Source organism: Equus quagga, chromosome 4 (genome assembly GCF_021613505.1).
Source record: "Equus quagga isolate Etosha38 chromosome 4, UCLA_HA_Equagga_1.0, whole genome shotgun sequence".
Taxonomy (NCBI): Eukaryota; Metazoa; Chordata; class Mammalia; order Perissodactyla; family Equidae; genus Equus; species Equus quagga.
Genome location: NC_060270.1, coordinates 57,706,043 through 57,729,989, shown reverse-complemented (window position 1 = coordinate 57,729,989; position 23,947 = coordinate 57,706,043). Strand labels below are relative to the sequence as shown.

The window sequence follows — 23,947 nt, the reverse complement described above, 5'->3', positions numbered from 1 at the left end:
TGGTGGGAATGCCTTTGTTAGAAGGAACCTCAAGTAAGCATCATCTCTCTGAAGTATTTCCTCGACTCTGCTACCCACAGCTTCCTCCTCTTCCCCACCCTCAAAGTACTCCCCCTACACACACACACCTCATGAAGTTAGAATTCTAATGTAGCATTTAAAATATTTTGTTGTGCTATTTACTTCTCTGCTTTTCCTAATGAGACCTTCCAATTCTAATTTTGTGAACCTTAGCTAATGTTAGGGATATATAAATAAAATTGTTTTAATTAACCGTATCCCAAGACCTAAAGACTTTTATCTTTAATGTGTAGTTTTGGGAAATTTAAAGTTTGACATGGCACACCCAGGATCTATGCTTGATAATTATTGAAGGGTTCACCTTCTCCGTTTGTCTCATGCATCATGGACGTAACTGTGTCTATTATCTCTGTTCCAGTTTCACATTCTCCAACTCTAAATTGAATTCGTCTGTATCTTATACAATCGTGTACCAAATTTAGGAAGATTCTATTAGTATTAAACTCTGCAGATGGTATAAAGATGAACAAAAATGTAGACTGAGTCTTTAAAGTAAACAGTGAAGGTAACTGGCATGTACACAGATAATTTGTGATAAAGTTTTTCAAGGGTATAGAGAACAGGAAAAGTGTGGGCTGAATATAGATTTCTCCTTATTTTATCTAACACAGCAGGCAGCATTTCTATTGTAAAAGAAAAAGTATGAGCTTTGGATTCAGATAGAGCTATTTTGGGCATCTTAGCAAGTTACTCTCTGACTTTGAGCTGCAGATCCTTTATTTACAAAATGAGGATAATGTGCTACTCCATCGAGGTGCTGAGAGGACTTTTTCTTAAATGCTTTTTTTTAAATTGGACCAACATTAATGTGTTTTCATGGAAGAAATTTTAGAAAACACAAACAGAAAATTAGAATGAACATAAAAGTCACTGGAAATTCCACTGTTAAATGCTGTTAACATTTTATTTTAACTTTTTGGTTACACACAGATACATACACACATGTACTCACATTATACACATCCATGTATAAAACTTTTTAACAACTCTGACATCATATCATTCTGTAATATTCTTTTTTTTTAAACAATATGCCACAAGAACATTTTCTTGGAAATATACAACTACATCATAATTTTTAATGGCTATTGGTTTTCTGTTTTATAGATGTGATATTTCATAGTTTACCATTATTGGACATTTAGTTTGTTTTAGGTTTTTTGTTTATTTGTTTGGTATTAAATACAATGGCATGATTCCTATATTAGGAATGTGTCATTGGGATAAATCTGGAGAAGTAGAACTGTCAGGTCCAGGGCTTTATCTGTGTTGCTGGGAATTCTGAACGTTTTGCAGTTGTCCTCTGGAGAAGTTGTAGTCCTATTTTCTGCTCTCACCTGTAGCATGTGAGGGTACCTGATTCCTCACACCTTTGCCAACAGTGGAAACATCGTCATTTGTTTTAATCTTTGCTTGTTTGTGAAGTGAACAATGGCATTTCGTTTCACCTTGCAGATCTGTGCACTTTAGTATTTCCCTAAATGTTAGCCATGTATACAGATTTTTCTTTTGGGGAATATTTTGAGAATTTATTGAGATTATAAGTGTAAATGACCAGGCTCAGCACCTGGCATGTAGTAACCTGTCATTAAAGGTCAGTGTTTATTTTTACTTATATTCTCACCCTTTTGCAGCCTCCTTTCCAATCATGGTTCCAATTAAGAAGTAGAATACCACAAAGTCTTGTTCTGTTATTGAGGTTATTGTTTTTAGAGATTGACAGTAATAAATTCTCTCTTGATTAAAATTTGGGCAATGAACTCGGGCTGCCTGGTTTTATGTCTGCCTTCTGCTAGCTGAGGGGTGTACTGTGTGCTCTGAGTCTCAGTTATCTCGTCTGTATAGCGGGGATAGTAATTGTCCCTCCTTAAAATGAAGTGATAAGGATTAAATGAGCGAATCCATGTAAAGCACTCACTGCGGAGCTTGGCACATGCTGTTCACTATTTCCTCAAAGGTGGGGCATCTGAGGTCAGTTCACATAGACAATAATATGATTAAACCTTTAAGTGCTGGGAACTGCAAAGAGGTCTTTCGGAAATGGCGTATAGTTTGATTTGAGCAAGGATCTTGAATTCTAGGCTGGGGGTTTATTTTGATTCACTGAGCAAAGGAAGAATTTTCGTAGTTTTATTTCCTAGAATTATTAGGTGCTTACCTGATTAAAATCACACCTTAGTTTTTTGTTTCATTCCAGAGTATCAGTGTAGTTACACAGGAGAATATCAGAAGGAAGAGGAGAAGCATCACAAGACTTTAATAATTGTGAAACTGAACAATCAATTTCTGAGTTACTGAGAGTTTGCTGTTCTCAGGAAAAATATACGTGTTGCATTTTCTCTCAATTTTAGTAGCTGAAGACATGAATAAAATACTTATATATATTTGTTAACTTCCATTCAGGATTGTTGACTCTATGTTATACATAGGTAGATATTGATTTTATGAAGTCGTTGGGCGTAATTCTATGATAATGAACTTCTTCAAAAGTAGAAATTTATTTTTAATTGTATTTAAATTTAAATTATTATAAATGATAATGATACTTTATATTTAAATATGTATAAATTTAAATTATTTAGGGTTAAGTACTGGAGATAAAATATACTGGTTTATTTCCTGTTTTTTAAATTATTTAACCCCAGTCCTCCAAATGAAATAAACGTGACGTAAAATCCATAAATGATTTTTACATCTAATGATCAGTTCTTTTTTTTTTTTTAAAGATTTTATTTTTTTCCTTTTTCTCCCCAAAGCCCCCCGGTACATAGTTGTATATTCTTCGTTGTGGGTCCTTCTAGTTGTGGCATGTGGGACGCTGCCTCAGCGTGGTTTGATGAGCAGTGCCATGTCCGCGCCCAGGATTCGAACCAACGAAACCCTGGGCCGCCTGCAGCGGAGCACACGAACTTAACCACTCGGCCACAGGGCCAGCCCCTGATCGGTTCTTTTTTTTATACCCGAGTTTTATTTAGAATAAGAAATCAGAAACAACCCAAATGTCCAGCAATAATGGATGAGTTAACTTATTGTACATCTATAAGCAGAATAGTATGTAAACATTAAAAATATTATATGCAAATATATTTATTGACCCTGAGAAGCTGTTTACACTATATAATTAAGTAGTGAAAAAACTTAAGCTACGTAGCAGAAATCAACACTGATCTCATTTTTGTAAGAAAAATAAGTGTATTTATGTGTATGCAAAAGAATGGAGGAAAAAACTGAAATGTTTAGATATTATCTTGGGCTGGTGGGATTTCAGGTGATTTTTATTTTCTGCTTCATTGAGACCGGATGTAATTTTGAATTTTTCTACAATGAGCATTTATTATTTGCAGGGCCACTGTTAGCCGATATGGTACGTTTGTGCATACTAGGAAAAGACATCCCTTTTTCTGTGGATGCAGTACCACACCAGAATGCACTGCTTGGCCAGGGCATGTAGCTTTTAGCTTCCACTTGCCTCATTAGATTTTTCTTTCCTTTTTTCCCCCATAGCGAACAACGTACACAATTGTACATGGTGGCCCTGAAAACTTAGATAATAAAAATTATTTAAAATTAAAGACTAAAAGTAACATGACCTTTTAATGCATATACTCTGGACAGGCTGTTCTCCCTTACTTGACCTCGATCAGGTCATCTGGGACCCTTGAGTTCACTCTTCCTGCCTCTTCTTTTCTGTTTACCCAGTCTGCTCAAATGCAGTCAGTTTTTCAGGATCCAGCTAAAATTACTCTACTCTTTGAAATATTTTCCAACCACTCTAACACATATGGCAGTTTCTCCTTTTTCTGAATGTCTCTTGAACTCGGTCAAGAACATGGCTTGAAGTGGGTGGTGGTGAATGGATTGCTCTCACCTGCTAACTCCAGATTACTGGCAGTGACTCCTTGCAGCAGTGTTGAGAAAGATTCTTGAGCTACATCTGGGAAGAAGATTGTCATTGATTATGAATGTTAGTTCTGCATGTGGGAAATAGCAGATAGGTTCAGTCTTGATATTTCAAGTCTCTTTTTGGCGTAATTTCTCTTGTGTCTGAAGCACTTCCTTTAGCAGTTCTTTTATATCATATCTACTGGTGATAAATTCTCCTAGTTTTCCTTCATCTGAGACTGTTATCTAGAGCACGACTTCGAAATCATTGAAATGTCTTTTCTTTCCCCTGTACACCCTTTATGTGAACTCCAGAACCTGTTTACCTGACTGACTGTAAATAGCTTAACTGACACATACCAACTTAAGTGTTCAGCTTCCCATTTCAATAAGCTTAGTATGTCGCGTAAGTCCTCAGCTGTTTGATATGTTTAATTTAAACTCATCTTGATTTAGTGGATGCTCACTCATATTTGTGAAACTAACTAAAGAATCTTAAAAAGACAGCAGTACATGTAAAATTCAGTAACCATGGTACGCTTATCTGTGCAAGTAATTTGTAAGTTCTAGAGCAGAATTTATTGCAAATAATTATCAGATAAAAAACTACTTGTAAAGTACAAACATCTGAAAACTGTCATTCTGAACTGTAATAACGTAACAATATACATTTAGAGCCACTAATTTGCAAGGTGTTCTCCAATCAGGAGAAAAGTGCTGAGAATTCTAACCAAACCTGGTAAGTTGAAACTGAGAATTCAACGAAGATCTTTTTGGAACTTAGTGCTGAGATTATGTATTTTTCCTGTTGGGATTAAAATGTAAAAAACTTTAGGTAATTGAGAAATTTTTTTTGGCTTATTTTTTTTCAACACACTTTGTCGTTCTGTCTCCTTTCAAAGAGATCAGGATATAAGAATGTGCGTATCTCAGAGTATACATGGTATTCTTACTGGATGCTGGCTCTTGGGCCAGGCTCTTTATATGTGTTTGTTTGAAAAATAGATTTTTCTTTTATTTATAGGTATTACGGTTGAAACGGATTTTAAGGTGGTTTAAAAAACATAACATCTATAAAGATATTTCTTGATTTTGAAAGTGGAATACAGTCACTTGGTCCATTATTAGTGTGTCATTTCGAACCAGTATTTATTGAGTGATATATATATATATATATATGCTGATTATCTTTTTAATCTTTGACTTGAGCTTAAGAATGGAAAAATTAGAGAAGATATATATACTTGACAAAGTTCATACTTTTAGTAAGTAGTAGAGTTGGAATTTGAACCCAGGTTTTTCTTAGATTTATATATTATCAAATTTTTTCTTAATAACATTTCATACATAACAGAAAAGATCTTATACATGTGAAAATTTATCAATTAGTATTTGAGATGGGAGATATAGATATTTTTATCATTTATAACTCAGGCTTTTAAAAACCTTGACTGCCATTATTTTAAAAAAAACCCAAATCATGTAGCTTTTTGCTTTATGAAAGAGAATACAAAATTAACTGTGATCTTATCTCATATAGCTGTAGAAATCTGTACCATAGTAATCTTTTAAAAGTGAATAATATGCTTAGTTCATGACAAAAAAACTATAAAATTTTTTATTACTTAGGAGTTACTCTGTTTTTCATAATTACTGTGGATGTGCACATTTTCTTTGGGGTAATACATACACGTTACTGATTATAAATATATTTAATCTTTTATTTCCTAAAGATTTGGTTAGGGAAATGATACTTTAATGCTACTTCAGTTAGTTATCTGCATTTTTGGTTTGTGAGTACTTTATAACTAAACACTGGATTTTGGGCTTGCTCTATGAAATGATTTTGTTTTATATTTATTTTGCTACTTTTCTACTCCTCACCCAAAAACATCACCTTTCTTTTGGATGTCTTTTTTAATTTAATCTGTTTTAAAATACTGCTTTTATAAGTAAATCCATAATAGATTTTAGATTGATGTAATGGGGAATGATGAGAAAAATTATTTACTTTTACTGAAAGAAGCAAGTAGTTAAAAATTTTTTTCTAAGCTAATATTTTGACAAGTGTAGATGCAAAGTATTGAGAGTAAAGGAGAATGCCATTGTCAGAAGGAATAGGAGTTTTCAAAATACGTGCCGTTATTAATTGTGCCTTCTGCACCTGACTCCCTTAGACCATTATAAAACCTGAACCGTCACTTTGGTGGAATGTTGTTCTCATATTAAAAAAAAAAAAAGTTGATCCCTTCTTAGTAAGACTAGATCTAAAAAATATTATTCTATTGTTTAGAAATTTCTTAAGAGGATATAAGCTTTATCATAGTAACAGTTTCTGGGTTTAGAGCATGCTTCCTTTGGCAAAATAATGAAATCTCTTTGCCACAGAGGTAAATTGGTATCTTTATTTTAATTTTTTTCTTGCCTGCCATGATATGATTGATGCTTGGCATCTTCCCTCTGGAAGGAGACGTAACGCTGAAACTGACAGGTGCCACAAGGTTTATTTAGGATTACCTCAGCCTTGTCCCAGTTAGTTTCAAAAACGTCTGCCTCATACATGTTGAGCCACTGCATTTCCTGCTTTAGAGCCTCGTCTTGTGCCAACATTACTATCTGTGCTGCCTCAACTACAAATTGGATGAACAGCCCGTGACACTTTTTCAATATTATTACATTAAACCAAGTGGATTTTGATTGATAACCTAATATTCAACTAATGCAAAACATCAATCATGGCAAGTATATTAATTATTTAATATTGCAGTCTAATTCAGAAATCGATGTGCTGCGTGAGGGGAAGGGAAACTCATGATTCCCAGAAGATTTAAGACAGGGAATGATTAAAAAAAGACCTGCTGTACTCCTGTGTGTTAGTTCGATACAAATCTTTATTCATTTGCCAATAATCTCTTCCCATTTTCCACTTCAGGACCATTTTATCAGTTTTGAGACCTATAATTGAATTAAGTCTGCTTTCAGCACAGGGCAAAAGGAGTTGCACAAATATTGATGAAGTCATGACAGGGACAACCCAAGAGACAGACCACTAAAAAGGACAGGCTTTATACCATTTGTTGCAAGATCCCTCTTGTCAATGTCTTGGATCTTGCCTCCCTATTTAAAAAAATTCATTAAGACTTTGGAACCACTTTTAAGACTTTTGTATTTAAATATCTACCATAATAACAGATTTCTATAGCACATCACAATTTATAGCGTGTCTTCGTACACATTATCTTGCTTATTTTTCCACAGAAACCTTATGTGTTGGGTAAGGCAAGTGTGAAAAAATCTTTGCATCATAGATGAACAATCTGAGCTTCAGAGTCGCTGGATTATCCCCTCAGCTCCTGCAGCTGTTCCGTAGTAGAGCTTTGATTTGAGTGTAGGTCTTCTGCTTCTAGAAGGGATTATGCCTTGTGCTGTCTTGTTAGTATTTATGTATTCGTGATGTTTTACCTGTGTTGTTTTGAGATGGCCACCCTTCCTTGTCTTTCTGCCCAAAGTAAAACTAAAGAAAGCTGATTTTCATGGAGAACATGTTGAAACTTTGCTGTCCTAATCTGTGATACGTGTTAAGCCTTACACATATGCAAACTTTCTAAACATAAATGAAAATTTCTTGATCTATTGTATCTTCTACTAGAATACAACGTCCTTCTTTTTCTCATATCAAAAAATATACATATTTTTTGGGAAGGAGTGGTTTCAATATATTTTGTCATTAAAGTTACCACCCCAGCTTTCTTTTGGTTCGTGTTTGCCTGGCTGTATCTTTTATTATCTTTTTCAGAAACTTTTCTGAATCCTTTTGTTTTAGGTGTCTCTTCTGAATGACACATTGCTGGATTTTATTTCTTACCCAATCTAAGAATCTTCTGGCATTTTAATTCCAGATCATTATGGGTGAACTTTTTTAGTTTTCTTTTTAGTCATTGATTGCTTAGATTACAAGAAGTACTACATCCTATGCCAAACTTTACTTGCTTTATTTATCTTGTGCCTTCTTCCTGAATATTTCTCTTCTTACTGCGTTACATTCCTCAGAACTTCTTTCAAATAATGTCTTTGTGTGGAGAATTTCCTGAGACTGTCTATGTTGAAATTTGTTTACTTTGCCTTCAGTTTAAATAATAGTTTATTAGCTGTATATAAATTGTAGGTTCACAGTCATTTTCCTTTAACCCTTCATCCTGGGAGTTAATACTCCGTGTCCAGCATTTGTGTCGAGAGTCTGATGTCAGTGTTATTCTTCCTTGATGGAGGGGTATGCTTTTTCTTTCTGGAAGCTTTTAGACTTTTTTCTTGATCTGTAATAGTCTTAGTTATCCTTATATTATACATTGCTATGGATTTTCCCTCAACTATCCTGTTCACTGCCCTATGTACTCTTTCGATCTAAAATTTGAATATTTCTATATCTGGGAAATTTTTTGTCGTTATTTCTTCAAATATTTCTTCTATTTCGTCTTTGCTTTCCTTCTAGGATTCTCATTATTGATGGGAATATAGACGTTCACACTTTTACTCCTATTCTTAAATTTATTTCAGGTTTGTTCTGTCTTTTCACCCCTTTCCTCTGCCTTTTGAGGGAGCTCTCCACCCCCGTGTTCCAGCTCACTAATTCATTCTGAGTCTATAGCTATTGGGCTTTCAGGCCATCCTCTGAGTTCTTTATTTCAAACGATTGTATTTTTAATACTCACTATTTCCTATTGATTCTTTTTCATAGGTATTGTTTTTGTTTAATTTCTAAAAGTCTTCGCTTGTCTTTGAAGATGTTGTCATGCTTACATTATATTCTTGCTCAGTCTATACTGTTTTCTCCAGCTGAGGTTGCTCCATTTGTTATTTTTCTTTCCCTGTGCTTATACATCTCAGAGATCTTAAAATTTTCCTTGTGGACATCTCTTTTATTTCCTCGCATCATTCCACTGCCTTGCTTGGTAAGGAGAGGGGTGAACACTTAGGCTCTGGCTTGTACTTCTCCAGGTTAATTTAAAACTGGATTGCAAAGCCTCTAGTCTTCTACTCTGGCCTCAATCAGCCACTTTTTCCATTGTGTCCTCCTACTCTTTCAAGAACAATACAAAACAAAGCAAAACAACCACCCATCTCACACACACACACACACACACACGGTTCCTAATACTACTGTCCCAAACCACTCCTCACTGTTGCAGTTGCCTTGCTCTTTGTGGGTATGGAGATAGAGTGGGACTGGGTAGGACCACTCAGAGACCTGAGCTGCTTGCCACCGACTCCATCCAGGTTTGTCCTCATGATGTTGAGATGTCAGACTGTTATTAGTTGAATATCTACTCCTGTTCGAGCACTGTATTGGGTGCTGGGATATGAAAATTAAAAAGATGCAATCCATGTCCTCAAGTAGTTTTCATTTTAGTGGTGTCAGCGGGAAAGTAAATAGGTATTTATAATAACTGTGATAAATTCTGTGATGAGAACACATGGGAAGAGTTCCTTACTTCATTTGTGAGGAAAGAAGAAGGTTTCCCCAGTGAAGGTATAGTTTAGGTTGAGTCCTGAAGGATATTTGTTTTTTAGCTGGACGAGGATTAGAGGCAGGTGTGAGAAAAGGAGCATTTCAGATAGAGAAAGTACGTGGCTCAGTGGTGAGTGGAGCCAGGTTATAGTAGTTTGTAGTGGCTGTTGCTATCACTTTCCATGTGATGTAGCTTTGGCAAGATAATAGAGGGAATGATTAAATTGGAGAACAGGATGTTGTGGATTTTAAGAAGAGAATTGACAACATCAAGCTTACATTTCAGAAAGATCCTGCTGTATTATGGAGAGTGAGTTGACATGGGGCAAGGCACAAGCCATTGAGACCGTTAAGAGGCTTTGCAGTAGTCTGGGAGAGAAAAGATGATAGCCTAAAATAAGATAATATCTGTAAAGATAGAAAGAAGTGGTTAAACCTAAGTGATCATTAAGAATGTTGGATAGCCAGGATCCCATAGTTGATTACGTTTGTTTACATTTGGTAGTGAAGGAAAGTGCGTGTGTCAAGGATGATGCTTAGATTTCTTTCAGGCATACCGTTCAAAAGGCATATTTCCTAAATATCATTTAATGTAAAGAATCACTTGGAAAGATAACAAAGCAATAACCTAGCCAAGATTTTTTTTTTTTTTTACAGAGCAGTTTCTTATCCTTGATTTCAAAATGCAAATAGCTCAGAAAATTGGGAGATTTTCCCTAAGTTTATGGCTAACTTAGTTGATAACAAAACATACCCTGAAATGAAGCTCTCTATAGTCTTTGTTTACCCCACTTTGTGTGGACATTCATGTGTTTCTTTCGGAATTATTAATGTGTGTGATGAGGTGCTGCTTCAAGCCTTGCTGTCGGTGTCATATGGCATACAGTATATATGCCTTATTACCTTTCTTAAATCCGAAATATTCTGATGAAGCGTGTCTAGCCCCAGTGGTTTCAGGTAATAAATTATAGGCTTGAACTTTGAATCGGAGCATTTTTGTTCTTTTATATTACAATGTTATTTTCTAATAAGAACTGTTATGTGACAATGTAGCCATGGGGGAAAAAGCAAAGTAAATGTGTATTATATAGTAAAAACTCCAAGATAGATTGCCAAGTGAAGTTACACATCAGTGTGTATAATATGCTTCTGTTCAGGTTAAAAAAAGAAAAAAATAGAAGAAGGAAGACACAAGCGCACACACGCATCCACACGTAGAATATCTGTAGAAGGACAAACAGCCAATATCAGTGATTGAGAACTGGGAGTCAGTGATGGGAGGAAGACTTGATTTTATTGTAGTGGACACACACACACACACACACACATTGCACTGTCAGATGGTTCACTATAAGCATTCTTCCTTTTGTTTAAGTTTTAAGTTACACAGATGACTGTATGAGAATGTCCTTGGGAAAACTTAAAGATCCAGTGGACTTCCAGCTTCATTAATTTTGTAATAATAAAGTTAAAAATAATTATTTATGTAGCTCTCTAACACCTTGTTGCAATTTATTCCTATTATTTGTCACTAGGACTGCGTCCAGAGAATGAGTTTCAGAAATCCTTAAATTTTTAAACATTGACTATATAATATTGCTCAGATTGCCAGAAGCAGAAAGTAGAGAAGAGAATGGCTAAAGACAAGTGCTATTCAGTCGACACTGGGATGTATTCTGGGCAGTGAGAGCAAAGGTCAGAAATGGTGGGTATAGCTTTCCAGCAGCAGATCCAAAGAGAAGAAGATAGGGGAATTTGGAAACATCGGATAGCAAGACAAAGGAAACAGAGATAAATATATTTCTGACAAAGAAAATTGGTGACAAAAATAAAGAGAAAAGAAATTAAGTTGGGGCCCCTTCAGGGAAAGAAAGAGATGTGGAGAAAAGAGAAAACACCATGAATGCGATACTGTTGTTGGTTGTTGAATGTTTCCCAATTATTTTCTGCAGTATGGTAGAAGTATAATTTCATGTTAAAAAATAAGGCTTGGTATTTATGATGAAATTAAAGTGCTACTTGGTCAGAGTGGGAGAAGTCAAAGTCCATTTGTCACTAATAGATTAGTATACACTGAAGTCAGGAAAAAAAACTCTATTTGCCAGTTTCACTAAATGTGTATTTAAATTATGTTTGCTACTTGCACAGTTATTTGTATTTTTAGTTCCATCAGCAGTCTTATTTACAGTGGAAAGCAAGAAATTAAGTACTTAAAATATATCATGATATTTGATGTTTGTGTTTTCTATTGTGATATTTTGTTTTTTAATATTACAACAGTCTTAGGTCCTGATTTGTACTATGCACTGAGTTAATAAAATTAATGTCAGAAAAAAATTTGTTGAGATTGAGTTATTTACCTATGTACTCACAAACATATTCTTTATATGCATATTCTTTCCATAAAAATATAACCATTGATGGATGGATATTTGATAAAGCAAATGTGGTAAAATGTCAATTGTAGAATCTACATGGTGGAGAGAATCTGCTGTTTGAATATTTTCATCATAAATGTTAGAAAAATCAAACTCTAATGAAAAAGCTGATGTGAAATAAACAGATACTGTGTGAATAGTAAGATAAGACACTTGACCTCTTTTTATTCTCTACTGACTTTGAAAAATCTGAAACATTCTTTCTGTTAATGGAATACCAGTTTTAGTGGTAATACTATTAGATATAAATAAGTTATCTGTTCCCTTTTGATGGAAATTTTTTTGCCCTTATAAACATTGGTGTTATCAACATTAGTAAAGGTATTTGAAAAAATTACAAGGGTTTATAAAACATTTGTGAGGTAAACATAGATTATAGGAGACAAGGGTTTAGCAACTATTTAGAACTTTTATTCTTCTATTTTAGGGAATCTGGAAACATCAAAGCTGGATTAGAACATCTGGTAAGTTCTAATTTTCTCTTGAACATTTGCGTCGTCTTTGATATCTGCATTCTAAATGAACACTTTTGAATGAGCTTTGAATACCTTGTATAGAGAAAGTTAACCATCTCCCAGAGGGTCAGCTTACTGTTATTATGTGAAGGCACTTACATTTTCATTTATCTTATCATTTCAAGGGAATTAAAAAATTTTTTTAAATTACTTTCTTTTTTTGATGTAGAGATGAAATAAAATGGATGACAATCCTTGGATTGATGATTGCTTTAATTATAAACAAAAATGTTTGGTGTAGAATTTTTGGCATATCTTGATCTGACAAAAGCAAGCTTGTATTTTAAGAAAAACACAGTCAAATATTGCATGCATAAATGTGGTATGTTTTAGCAATTTAACGGCTTTGAAAGGAGTGCACAGCTTTGTTTTTCCTGATGTCTTTGCTCTATGAATAATGCATTGGTTTAAACTACATTCAGTTTTAGAATATAAAATAATTGAGATGCAAAATTTTGGGTTTAAGTAAACATTTTTAAAGCATAATTGAAATTCAAACTGACTTAACATTAAAATTTGTCCATTGATCAAAGAATTGGAAAAACTGTTGTATTATACCAAGTCCAAAATTCGTTGAGCTCACCACATTGAATGTTCTTTACAATATTAAGTAGTTCATTTAAACAACATCGTAAAGTCATGCTCTGGTTTCTGGTCAAATCCAAATGTTGAAAAATTAGTGATAGAGTTTACTTTGTAAATACAATCTAAGTACTTTTTTAATGCAAGACTTCATTTATATATCATATTGTAGCTTTGTTAACTATTAATGGTTTTTGTTCTGCTCCCACAACAGCAAATAGTAGCAAGAGGCAGCCTCATTTTGACTTGTAGTAGTTCTAGAGTGGGAAGGGATTTTTGGTCTTCCTTTCAGTAGCTAAAGGAAACTGAGAAAACTTAGGCTTTTAAAAACATGATCCTAAAAATTACAGATTAATTATTAAAAAGCTGGGTGTAGTAACTGAGTTAGAAAATTTGAACTATGTGTTTGTCCAAATTAGAAGTAAATAAATAACATTGATATTCTCATTAAAAATTATTTCCTGAATCCTTGTTTATCACTTCATAGTGACACATATATTTAGACATAGGGACATCAGAATAAAAATGTTAATCAAAGACATCAAATTCCAGTATCACCTAGGGGCTTATAACAAGGAAGAACAGCTACCATAGTGCCAAAATGAGCTGTCTTTTATACTTCTCTTGTAAATTATTATTTATTAAAAATAATTTATATTTACTTGGTCGTGTTCCCCAGTAAATAATAATGGGTTAGATATTTTTATTTAAATTTCATGTTTTCCACACTTACTAGTCAATTCATTCTCAGTGACTGTTTCGGGTATTTATACTCCTTAGAATCTCATACAGCAGTGGTTTCTAACTGTGCTTCAGGCTACCAGGAAGCTTCCTCAAGCAGTGGTCCTCCAGACGTCCGCTGCCCACTTTAACTGGAGTAGTTCCACTTTTGGTTATTTTATAAACTTTTAGATTTTATCTAAAGAAAGAATTCTCCAACTAAAAATATTTTAAAACCTTTGATGAAACATAGCCACTTATTAAAGTCGGGAGCAATTGTTTGTTAATTGTTCTTTTCTATTCTTGACCCTAAGTTATAGTTCATTTTTATGTAGGTCATATACATCAAATATATTTCAAAGATAATGCATATTAGGGATGAGAGAGCCTGGATTAGCACAACAGGTAGTGGGAATTAAATGATTTTAATGCATTTTATCTAAGTTGTTCAAAAGACTAACTTTCTGTTGTAAAGTTGACCCATCGACCATGAATTATTAACTATGAATATATGAATATATAACACAGTACCACATTATATACACATATATTGCTTTGTGTACTAATTTTCAGTAAAGTCAGTGATATCATAACTCTTAAGGAGGAAGTGAACTCAGAAACTTACTGGTTGAGCATGAATGAAACCTGTCTGTCTAACATCTGTGTGCTCCTTATGTTTGTGTCTCCGCTGCCCAGCTGAGCAGGTTCTTATAGCCCTTGCCTTCTAGTACATGTAGCCCTTCTTTGAATTGACTGTATAGCCAAATACAATGAGAAATATAGCTTCTAATAGATTGAGTTTTAAAAATATGTGGTATAAAATTAGAATGAGAAGAGAATCCCGCACATTTGGAATTAATTTCTTCTTTATGTAGCCTTCTTCAGTTTTTGTCTTTTCAAATTTATTTGGATTATCATAGAGAATTAGCATTGTTCTAAGAGAGGGTAAAAACCAGTATAAACTTAAGTAAGTTGAGAAAAAATGACATAGGCCACACACGTGGTTGCCCTGTCTTTGTACTCTGTGTATGGGCTCTTTTTGGGATGCAGTTGTCTGTAACCCTGGAAAGGAGACGCAGGTGTGGGAGGACAGAGAAGAGAGTGGGACAGGCGGCCTGTGTTCCCCTCCAATCTCTGCCGGGCTGATTGCGTTTATTTGTCAGAATCTCTCAAGCCCTTGATTCAGCCTTTGTCCTATTATTCTTTTCTTTCTGTGTTGCCAGCTTTGCCTGGGAACTGTTCAGCATGTCATTCTTAGCTTAAATTTCTTATAATATGCTGCCCAATACCCTTTTATTTTTCTTTTCACAAACTTACCTACTACCCATAGAGCATATGTCTATTTAAAGTTCAGAAAGGACCTTTGAGGTTTGCTGCCCCATCATCCGTTGATGATTCTTGCCTGATGATTGCAAAATGGAGATTTTCCAACTCTACCACTCCCCCCCATATTTAGCAGTCAGCATTCTACTTTAAGGAAGAATCCTCCCTGCTTTGTTATTTTATCTATTTATTGTGGGCAAGGATGCATGGATTTTTATTTTATTAAATAGATTATTATCAGTTATTTTCCTTGTTTATTTTGAAATTATCCCAGATTTCTCCAGGAAATATCCTTTCAAGATGGCTTCTGGGTCCTTTCAACATACCCCATCTTTTTTTTTTTTTTTTTTTTGAGGAAGATTAGCCCTGAGCTAGCATCTGCTGCCAATCCTCCTCTTTTTGCTGAGGAAGACTGGCCCTGAGCTAACATCTATGCCCATCTTCCTCTACTTTATATGTGAGATGCTTGCCACAGCATGGGTCACCAAGTGGTGCCATGTCCACACCTGGGATCCGAGCTGGCGAACCCCAGGCTGCTGAAGCGGAACATGCAAACTTAACCGCTCTGCCACTGGGCTGGTCCCCCATCTTTTTTTTTAAGCACTTCGTTATTTTCTGGCAAAACAAGATGTTCCAGGCTTATCTTATACCTTCCCTGTCCCACGCCTGGAATCAGCCATTTCTTCAAATTACTCTGTTTCATTTTAGAGGAAAATGGCATTTAGAAATCAAGATCTGGACATGCGATGTGCTCATTGTCTCTGAGATTTCATTACTTCTAGGACCTTTCTGTTCTAGATTAAATAGAGATATAGGTAGGTAGGTAGCTTATTTTTAAGAAATTATGAGTCATACTAACATCTCCAATTTCAATCCAAACCACAGAATTCTTTCTTGTCCTCCCCCATTTCATATTTGTATTTCCCTTCATTCAAAGTGAGGACCCTGACTCCTAATGACACCAATGCACTTACCAACTTAATGATATAATACACGTAAAATATCTGCAAAATTGCTACAACCATACTTTGTGAAAAATAAACTTAATAAAAAGAGTTCAATATTTATTTGTAGTTTTTTGCCCCTTGAGTGTAGTTAGATTATTCATTTCAAATAAGTTGCATTCATTTGTTTCTGTTTGCATTCAGTTTTAGGTACCTTTGTCTCCATTCTTGTTGATTTAATTATATGCTTGAATATCTGTAGTGCTAACATGCTTCCAAAAGTCAAAATTATACACAATGTTGTTATCAAAGAGGCGTCACTCCCTTCCTTTCTAGCTTGTTCTCCTCTGTCCCTTTTAGGTAGCCAATTTTATTAACTTCTGGTTTCTCCTTCCTGTGTTTCTTTTTGTAAAATTAAGCAAGTATGTATATGTATGTGTATACATATGTTATATGTGTGTATGTGTTCATATTTCCTCTTCTTATAAGAAATAACATATTGTGTATACTTTTTTATACTTTGCTTTTTCTCACTTAACAGTATACCCTGAAAACCACTCCAAAATTACTGTGTATATCATTATATTTGCTGTGTTTCTTTCTCATTTGGCTGTGTCTTCTTTACTAAGGGTCTGAGATATTAGCCTATTTGCATGCCTGCCAACACTTTCATAGATGCTGGCAGGAGGCACGAGATTCCTGGGTCAGAGACAAAGCACTTGATTGCTAACAGCAGAAAAAGTAGCGTGTGTTTCATGGTTAGATAGTTTCCCCTTGACCGACAAGTCCCATAGGGTGATGTTCAACACATACCCTGTGGGTTTATGTCATAGCTAAGGGACCAAGTTTTGGAATTCTTTAAGGAGCTGGTAGAAAATCTACCCAAACTTTGCCCAAGGGAAAGACATTTATTATGCTAGTTAGGTACAAACTGCCTTCTGGTCCAGGGGGAGATCCTCTAGCTTCCAACGGTATCTGCAATACGAAACATCTTTGCCAAGATGTTTGTGAACAAAGGCTGATGGCTGATGTAAGACACACAGAACCCTATGGAGAATTGTCTCTGAAGAGCAATTATTATTATGAAATTTAGGAATGTTTGCAGTTTTGTTCTAGTGATTACTTTTGCATTTATATCTTTTATAATGCTTTTAATCCCCCTTATTCCTGCTTAACCTTTTAAATGGCGTCCTTGGACTCTCACCTGTTACCTTTATGGTAGCCAATGCTCCTGTTAGACTTTCTGGTTCTTCTTTTTCCTCCCATTTCTTCTTGCTGTATTCTTGCTATTTTGTTAGAATATATAACGTTTACATTCCATTCTTTCACCCATGGTGTCACCTTGTTTTAAAATCCCCTCTAAAATTAAACATATTAAATATTTACCATTAATTGTTCTCTGATGTTTCTACACTTAGCTCTTATTTGCATAAACTCATCCACTAGTACGTTCCTCAGGAAAGGCTCCTGTGTACAAGATTCCCCCAAATCTTGCATGTTTCAAGCTGTTTTTCTATAGTGTTGCCATTTAAATGACAGCTTGACTGGACATAAAATCTGCAGCTTACAGTTTTTTTCCTTGACTTTCTTGAAAATATTATTCTGCTCTTGATATCTCTGGTACAAGCCTAATTTTCATACCCGTATAGATAATTTGATTTTTCTGCCTTGAAGCATTGCCATTTTTTCATTGTCCTTCTTTTTACTTGGATAATTCTCAAAGTTGATTGTTTCTGGCTAATTTTTCTCAGCTCTTTCATATGTAGATTCAAGTGTTCTCATTTTCAGAAATAATTTTCTTGGATTATGGTATGAAATATTAGTTCTATTCCATTGTTTTGTTTTCTTCTTTAGAGACTCCAGTCATATATATATTCTATATAATTATATATATATATATAGTCTTTCTTTGCTCATCTTCTTCTTTTTTTTTTTTTTTCTGCTTTATCTCCCCAAAGCCCCCCGTACACAGCTGTAGATCTTAGTTGCAGGTCCTTCTAGTTGTGGCATGTGGGATGCTGCCACAGCATGGCCTGACGAGCAGTGCCATGTCCACGCCCAGGATCCGAACCCTGGGCCGCCACAGTGGAGCGCGCGAACTTAACCACGCGGCCACGCAGCCGGCCCCGCTCATCTTCTATTTGAGTCTCTTTCTCTCAGACTCTTTTTACTATTTTACTTACTTTTGTTTTCATTCTCTCAGTTATTTTCCTGGTTTTAGTTGGTATTTCTTATTAAATTTTCATTCAAATTTATTCTTCCTTTGACATGTTATCATTTATTCTTCATTTCTGAAATGTTTTTCCTTTCAGTTCTGTTTTTATTTTTTCAGTATCTGATTCTAGGGTTTTGTTGTCATTATTTTGTCCAAATGAGTCTTGTGCTTCATAGTTGGTTTTGGGGGGAGAATTTTCTACTGCTGAAATGTTTTGATTTGTTTTTCCTGTTTACTTCTTATAGTAGCTTTGTAGGAGGGTAGTTTGATTTCTTTCTCTCTCTCTCTCTCTCCTTCTTCCTTTCCTCCCTCCCTCCCTTCGTTCCTTTTTTTAAAAAAATCCCTAGACATTTGTAGATATGGTTCCTAGTTCAAGGATGCCCTCTTCTACAGTACAGCAAAGTGCGGTTTCTTTAATGGATGATGGGGATAGCAGGGGTGAAAGGGTTAGCATGTCTTGTTTCTTTTTAGCTTATTTTTCCCCTCGTTATTCTTTTGTTTCTTATTACTTTCTTCTTTTTTGTCACTTCTCTGTGTTTTATTTATCTGATTTTCTCCCAGTAGCAATGCTTCCTGAGGCTGCCACTTCTGGCCCCACTCACTTTTAAGCTTCTTCCCTCTAGCTGGTGCTATGGTAACACCAAATCCTAGACCTGTGTTCACTATTTTGGCACTTTAGTGTTGTACTTCGTTTTCCTGGAGATGATTTTTGTTTGTGCTTCCAGTTGTGTATTAAACTTGCAATTACTATGAGGGGCAGGGGTGGGGTCTATGAAAATTTTTATCTCAAAAGAGAAATTCATGGGGCTGGCCTAGTGGCATAGTGGTTAAGTTCATGCACTGTGCTTCGGCGGCCTGGGCTTTTGCAAGTTCACATCCCAGGCATGGACCTTCACACGGCTCATCAAGCCACGCTGTGACAGCACCCCATATTAAAATAGTGGAAGATTGGCACAGATGTTAGCTCAGCAACAGTCTTCCTCAAGCAAAAAGAGGAAGATTGGCAATGGATATTAGCTCAGGGCCAATCTTCCTCAGCAAAACAAGAAAAAGAGAGAAAGAGAATTCGTAATGGAAAATGTTGGAAATCAGCGTTGAATAGACCTTTAATCCTAATGAGTCTTTTCTGTGGGACTCCTTTAGGAATCGCCAGCAGAATCAAACACATAATATCTCAAAGAGTTCTGTGCCCATATCTACTTAAAGACTTAGAGAAAATGAGTGAAAACACTGCTTGTAATGTTGTGCTTAGTTAAATATTATAATGAACTTAAGGAAATAATACTTTATATTTGATGAACACTCATATACAAATTAAAGACCTTCTAATATGACCTCAGTATATGTCTGTTAACACAGAAGGGTTGGAGGAGTGGAGGTGGGTGGTTATTAGATGGTGATATTACTCCTGACTGTTTTTTATTAATAATGCTCTAAAAGTATAGAAAATTGACTCTAAGTTCTTCTCCATTATATCAAAGGGAACTGACTCCATATTTTTCTACCATCTTATGTTTTCAAATTCTGGATAATTTAGTGAGTAGTAGCTCTTATTGAACTACTGAATGAAGATTAAAATGTTTACTTTTTAGGGTGTTTTTAATATAGTCAAGTAGGACTGGTGATATCAACAGGCATTTTTATTTTTACAATTAGGAAAATGTACAGGAGATGGAGCCTTGCCATTTGATTATAAGATAGTTATTATTGTTTTATTAGCAAACTATAAAAATAGTGCTATCCTTTCCTCTTGGGAGAAAGATTGAAATCAGAATATATTAGGTTGAGCTATGTGAAAAATTGTCACTTTTTTAGGTCAAAATAGTTTTGGAGGTTGTTTCTGGCTTGAAAGAAGGACTGCTGTGCCATGCCCCTTTTGGCAAAGAATGAAGTGAATTATCCTGATCAGTATGACGTGTCTAAAGCTTACCTTGTTCTTTTTTCTGAAAAGTCAAAAGATTGGGGGTGGGTTGGGGTAGGGGGCCGGCCGTGATCTAGGCCAGTGCTTCACTGTCATTATGTGCATATGAGTCGCCTGGGGATATTGTTCAAATGCAGGTTCTGATTCTCCGGGTCTGGGATGAGACTTGAGATTCTGCGTTTAGTAAGCCTCCAAGCGAGGCCAATGCTGCTGGTCCAGTGACCACCAGGAAAAAAGTACATTGAAAGGCACTGACTTGAAAGACGTGTGTCCATTGAAACAGGCTTTCTGCGTCTGATGAAAAATCTAGATGTTTCCCCTATGTCCTCACTGAGTGTGATTCTGTAGGTTGAACATTCGTAAACCTGGAGAGATGGACACTCCACAGGTTTATACAAGGACAAAAAATTCATCTTACTCTGCAAGAGTAACAAAGGGACATTTTTTTTCTTTATTTTGGTTCCAGATGTTAAGTTGTATATTTCAGGCCTGGAGCTGGACACTGGAACTAATAATACCTTGTTCAGCCTTAGGTGGAAAATTAAATAAGTGATGATAAATCTTTTAGTAAAAAGGGTTATAAGTGTTTAAAACTTACAGTGGGATTTGCTTTCTATTAATAGTTGAATAGCAAAAGAACTCTGGAGCCATACCATTGGGTTTTTTCTCCCCACAGAGGTCTCATTTATGTTTCTTACATTGTATAACATTTGAGAATGATGACCTGTTTGTCCTTGTGGTCAGGCAACGCAGTCTGCCCGTTTTAAGTGTAGAAAAGCAACTGTCATTAATAGATTGTTTATCCCATCAGTGGTTTGTAGAATATATGTTGCTGCTTGCCAGAAATGTAGGCAGGCCCATTGCTATTACATACTCATCAATAACACTACAGATTCTAATAAAAGCCCTTTCCTGTCTGTTTTAGGCTATTTTGCATAGAACTTGCAAATAAAACTGCAGTATTTCATAGTTTACGGACTAATAATTTTATTTAACACCAGCATAAGCACACTTAATGTGTTATGTGTGTAATGTGTCACACTTTTAAGGATTTGGTTAACATACAACATGAACTAGAAAATGCAAACAGAGGTTAGGAACCCTATTCTAAAGTCACTTGTCTTTCATTTGTTGCATTTTTAAATATCTGTTTTATTTTAATATTTCCCCACTGTGTTCTGAAAAAACGTGTGACATTTGTCCAAATGAGTTTGAGAATATAGTTATCTCAAAATGCACTGACGTTACTTATGTGCTCTGTATATTTTTAAACACTGATGGAAAATACTTATTACCTCATATACTATTTAAGAACTTCAACATAAGAGATCCCTCTCCCCCCAGCATTTTAATTTATTTTTCTCACCTAAGCCAATATGTATTTGAGGTTAGGGTAAATGTGCATATTAAAGCAGACTCTTTCCTCAAACTGTGATCCTGACATAAAACAGCAGGAAGTTTTTCTTCTTTCTGGAAGATCAGTTCCATAAATCTCTCTTTCCTTTTAACAAACAAAGTGTATCTATGAATGTGTGCAAATTAGAATACCTTTAATGTGGATTAAATGTTAATGTCATATTGCTGTCGTGATTTCTTAGGCAGTTTACAGGTCTTAAATCTGGGGACCAGCTCACATTCCAGTCGGATACAGTGCCATTGTCAGTGATCCATTTCTCTGACACATTTTGATCAGTTACAAGGTTTTTAAAAATTGCTTCTGCAATAAATGATTAATAAATATTAGCCAGTCATTCAGACAGCATGAACTTGGGCCCCTTTTCTACCCTCCCTGCATCCCCTTTCTTCCAAAGAAAGATCTGTCTGTTGTTGCATTTTTAAGACGCAGTGGTCTCCGGAGAAAATGGTAGCCAGTTAGCTTTAAAAAAAAAAAAAGAAATGACAAGATGTCATGCAATTTATATATTACTAATAGTCTCAGATTTATCTTTAATCTGGATAAAATTTATTTTCTGACTTTCATGCACATGTGCTTATCAAAGCTTTATAAAGTAAAACTAAATATTCTAAGTGCATTAAATAACCCCCACTTCCCATTACTTGTGAGTCTGCAAGTCAGGCCTTATCGAAATCACCAGAGTAACTGATTATTGGATTCGTATATTTTTTTGTATTATAGTTCAGGACACTGTAGGTTTTGCTTCATTGCAGAGAATCCCACAAGGCACCTGGTAGTTATTTCATGGCTTTCTTGGGATCTAACATTGGTAACTATGTTAGAGCGAGAGCTAGCAGCAGAGGTAACAGGGTTGCTTTCTGTATCTCCAATCAAAGCATTAAGAGTTAAGATAGAGAATGCCTTTGCCACAATGGTATCTTTGGCCATACTGGTTACTATTAGCCACAGGATCATCACATCTGTATTTAACTTTAACACATATACCCTGTTTATTTTATGAAGAGTACAGCATGGGGAGTCAAGAGAATGTAATTTTACCGTGTGACCCCTAACAATGCACACAACTTCTCTGTGACACTTCTTTCATTTTCTCCCTATTCATTCTACAAATGTGTGATTATTATTATAGAGAAAGAAAAAAAACTTAACTCTTCCTTATGTAACTTCAGATTGCTAAAAAGCAATATCTCAATTCTAGTATTCTAGAATTTGTTCACGTCCTCTCCATTTTACGAATTTTATTAGATACTTTTAAAAAATTATAAAGTAATACATGTTCATTACAATGGGTCAAAAACTGATATGTAAAGAAAAAAATGAATGTCTTCTCCTATCTACCACCAATCCAGTGTTAATAGTTCAGTAATCATTCTTTTATACCTTTCCTTATTACCAGACATACATATGCATATATTACTTAGCTTTTACTTTGTTTATACAAATAGAATCATACTATACGTGATATTTTACAACTTGCACATTTTATTTGTTTATTGCTGGATATAGTGTGCATATATACACACGTGAATCTGATTTTTGCTGGAAATCTGTCAAAACATTGGAAGTTAATATAATTAGCATTTTATTTAAAGCATTCATAGGAGAAATGTGAGGACTACATAATTTGTATTTTAAGGAGTTAGTGCAGATTTAGTTTTCTTCCCACTTTTGTTTGCCTTGATTATAGTAAGTAAAAAAACAGACTGTTGATGGAATTTACAGTGATCAATAGAGAAAGGAATGGCTTGCTTTATTAAAGAAAGTCTTATTTGATGTTTGCAAAAACCAAGTAAATATAATTAGAAGAAGATGTGACATCTTTAAATATTTTTCAGGTTTGTTATAGACTAGTATTTTTAAATTTGAAATTTTGACGTAACTTGTGTGATATTTATTGCAACCTTCAATCTTGGTATTTACCATACTATAATTTATTTCCTTGTTGGCACTACCTTTTGACTGAATATTCAGCTTTATATCCTCAGCACCTACTCTTGCAAATATTGAGTAAGTATTTATTGAGTTGTTTTGAAATTGCAAGACAATTAAACTGATATATTGTTTAGGAAAGTTATTATGATTGTTATTTTTAAAGGGAGGGGGATTCAGTTTTATTTTTGAAGTCCTTTGTCTCCACTGGAGTGTATGGTAAAAACCGGGTGCTGAAAGCTTGAGCTTACAGTGGAAATCATTAGTGACTTCTCTTCCATCATCTGGAGAGATACAGTTTTTTAACTAAGCACATATGAATCTTATTGCCCAGAAAAAATTACTTTTCCTTAATCTTTTTACTTGGAAGGTTAGCAGAGCACTGGAAAAGCAGTGGGTTAGGATTGGGTGAACTGCTTCTAAGCGGTGGCACTTAACCTTTAGAGGATGCAGTTTGTTCGCATGTAAAAGTAA

At 35.0% G+C, this 23,947-nt stretch overlaps 1 protein-coding gene across 1 annotated transcript in view; it reads left to right on the top strand.

Annotated features, from left to right (window-relative positions):
* The window catches only part of RSRC1 (arginine and serine rich coiled-coil 1), a 394,875-nt gene that overhangs the window by 175,817 nt on the left and 195,111 nt on the right, over positions 1-23,947 (top strand). Inside the window, exon 6 of the mRNA XM_046659843.1 lies at positions 12,335-12,371. Coding sequence (XP_046515799.1) covers positions 12,335-12,371 — 37 coding nt within the window. The remainder of the gene's footprint in view (positions 1-12,334; positions 12,372-23,947) is intronic.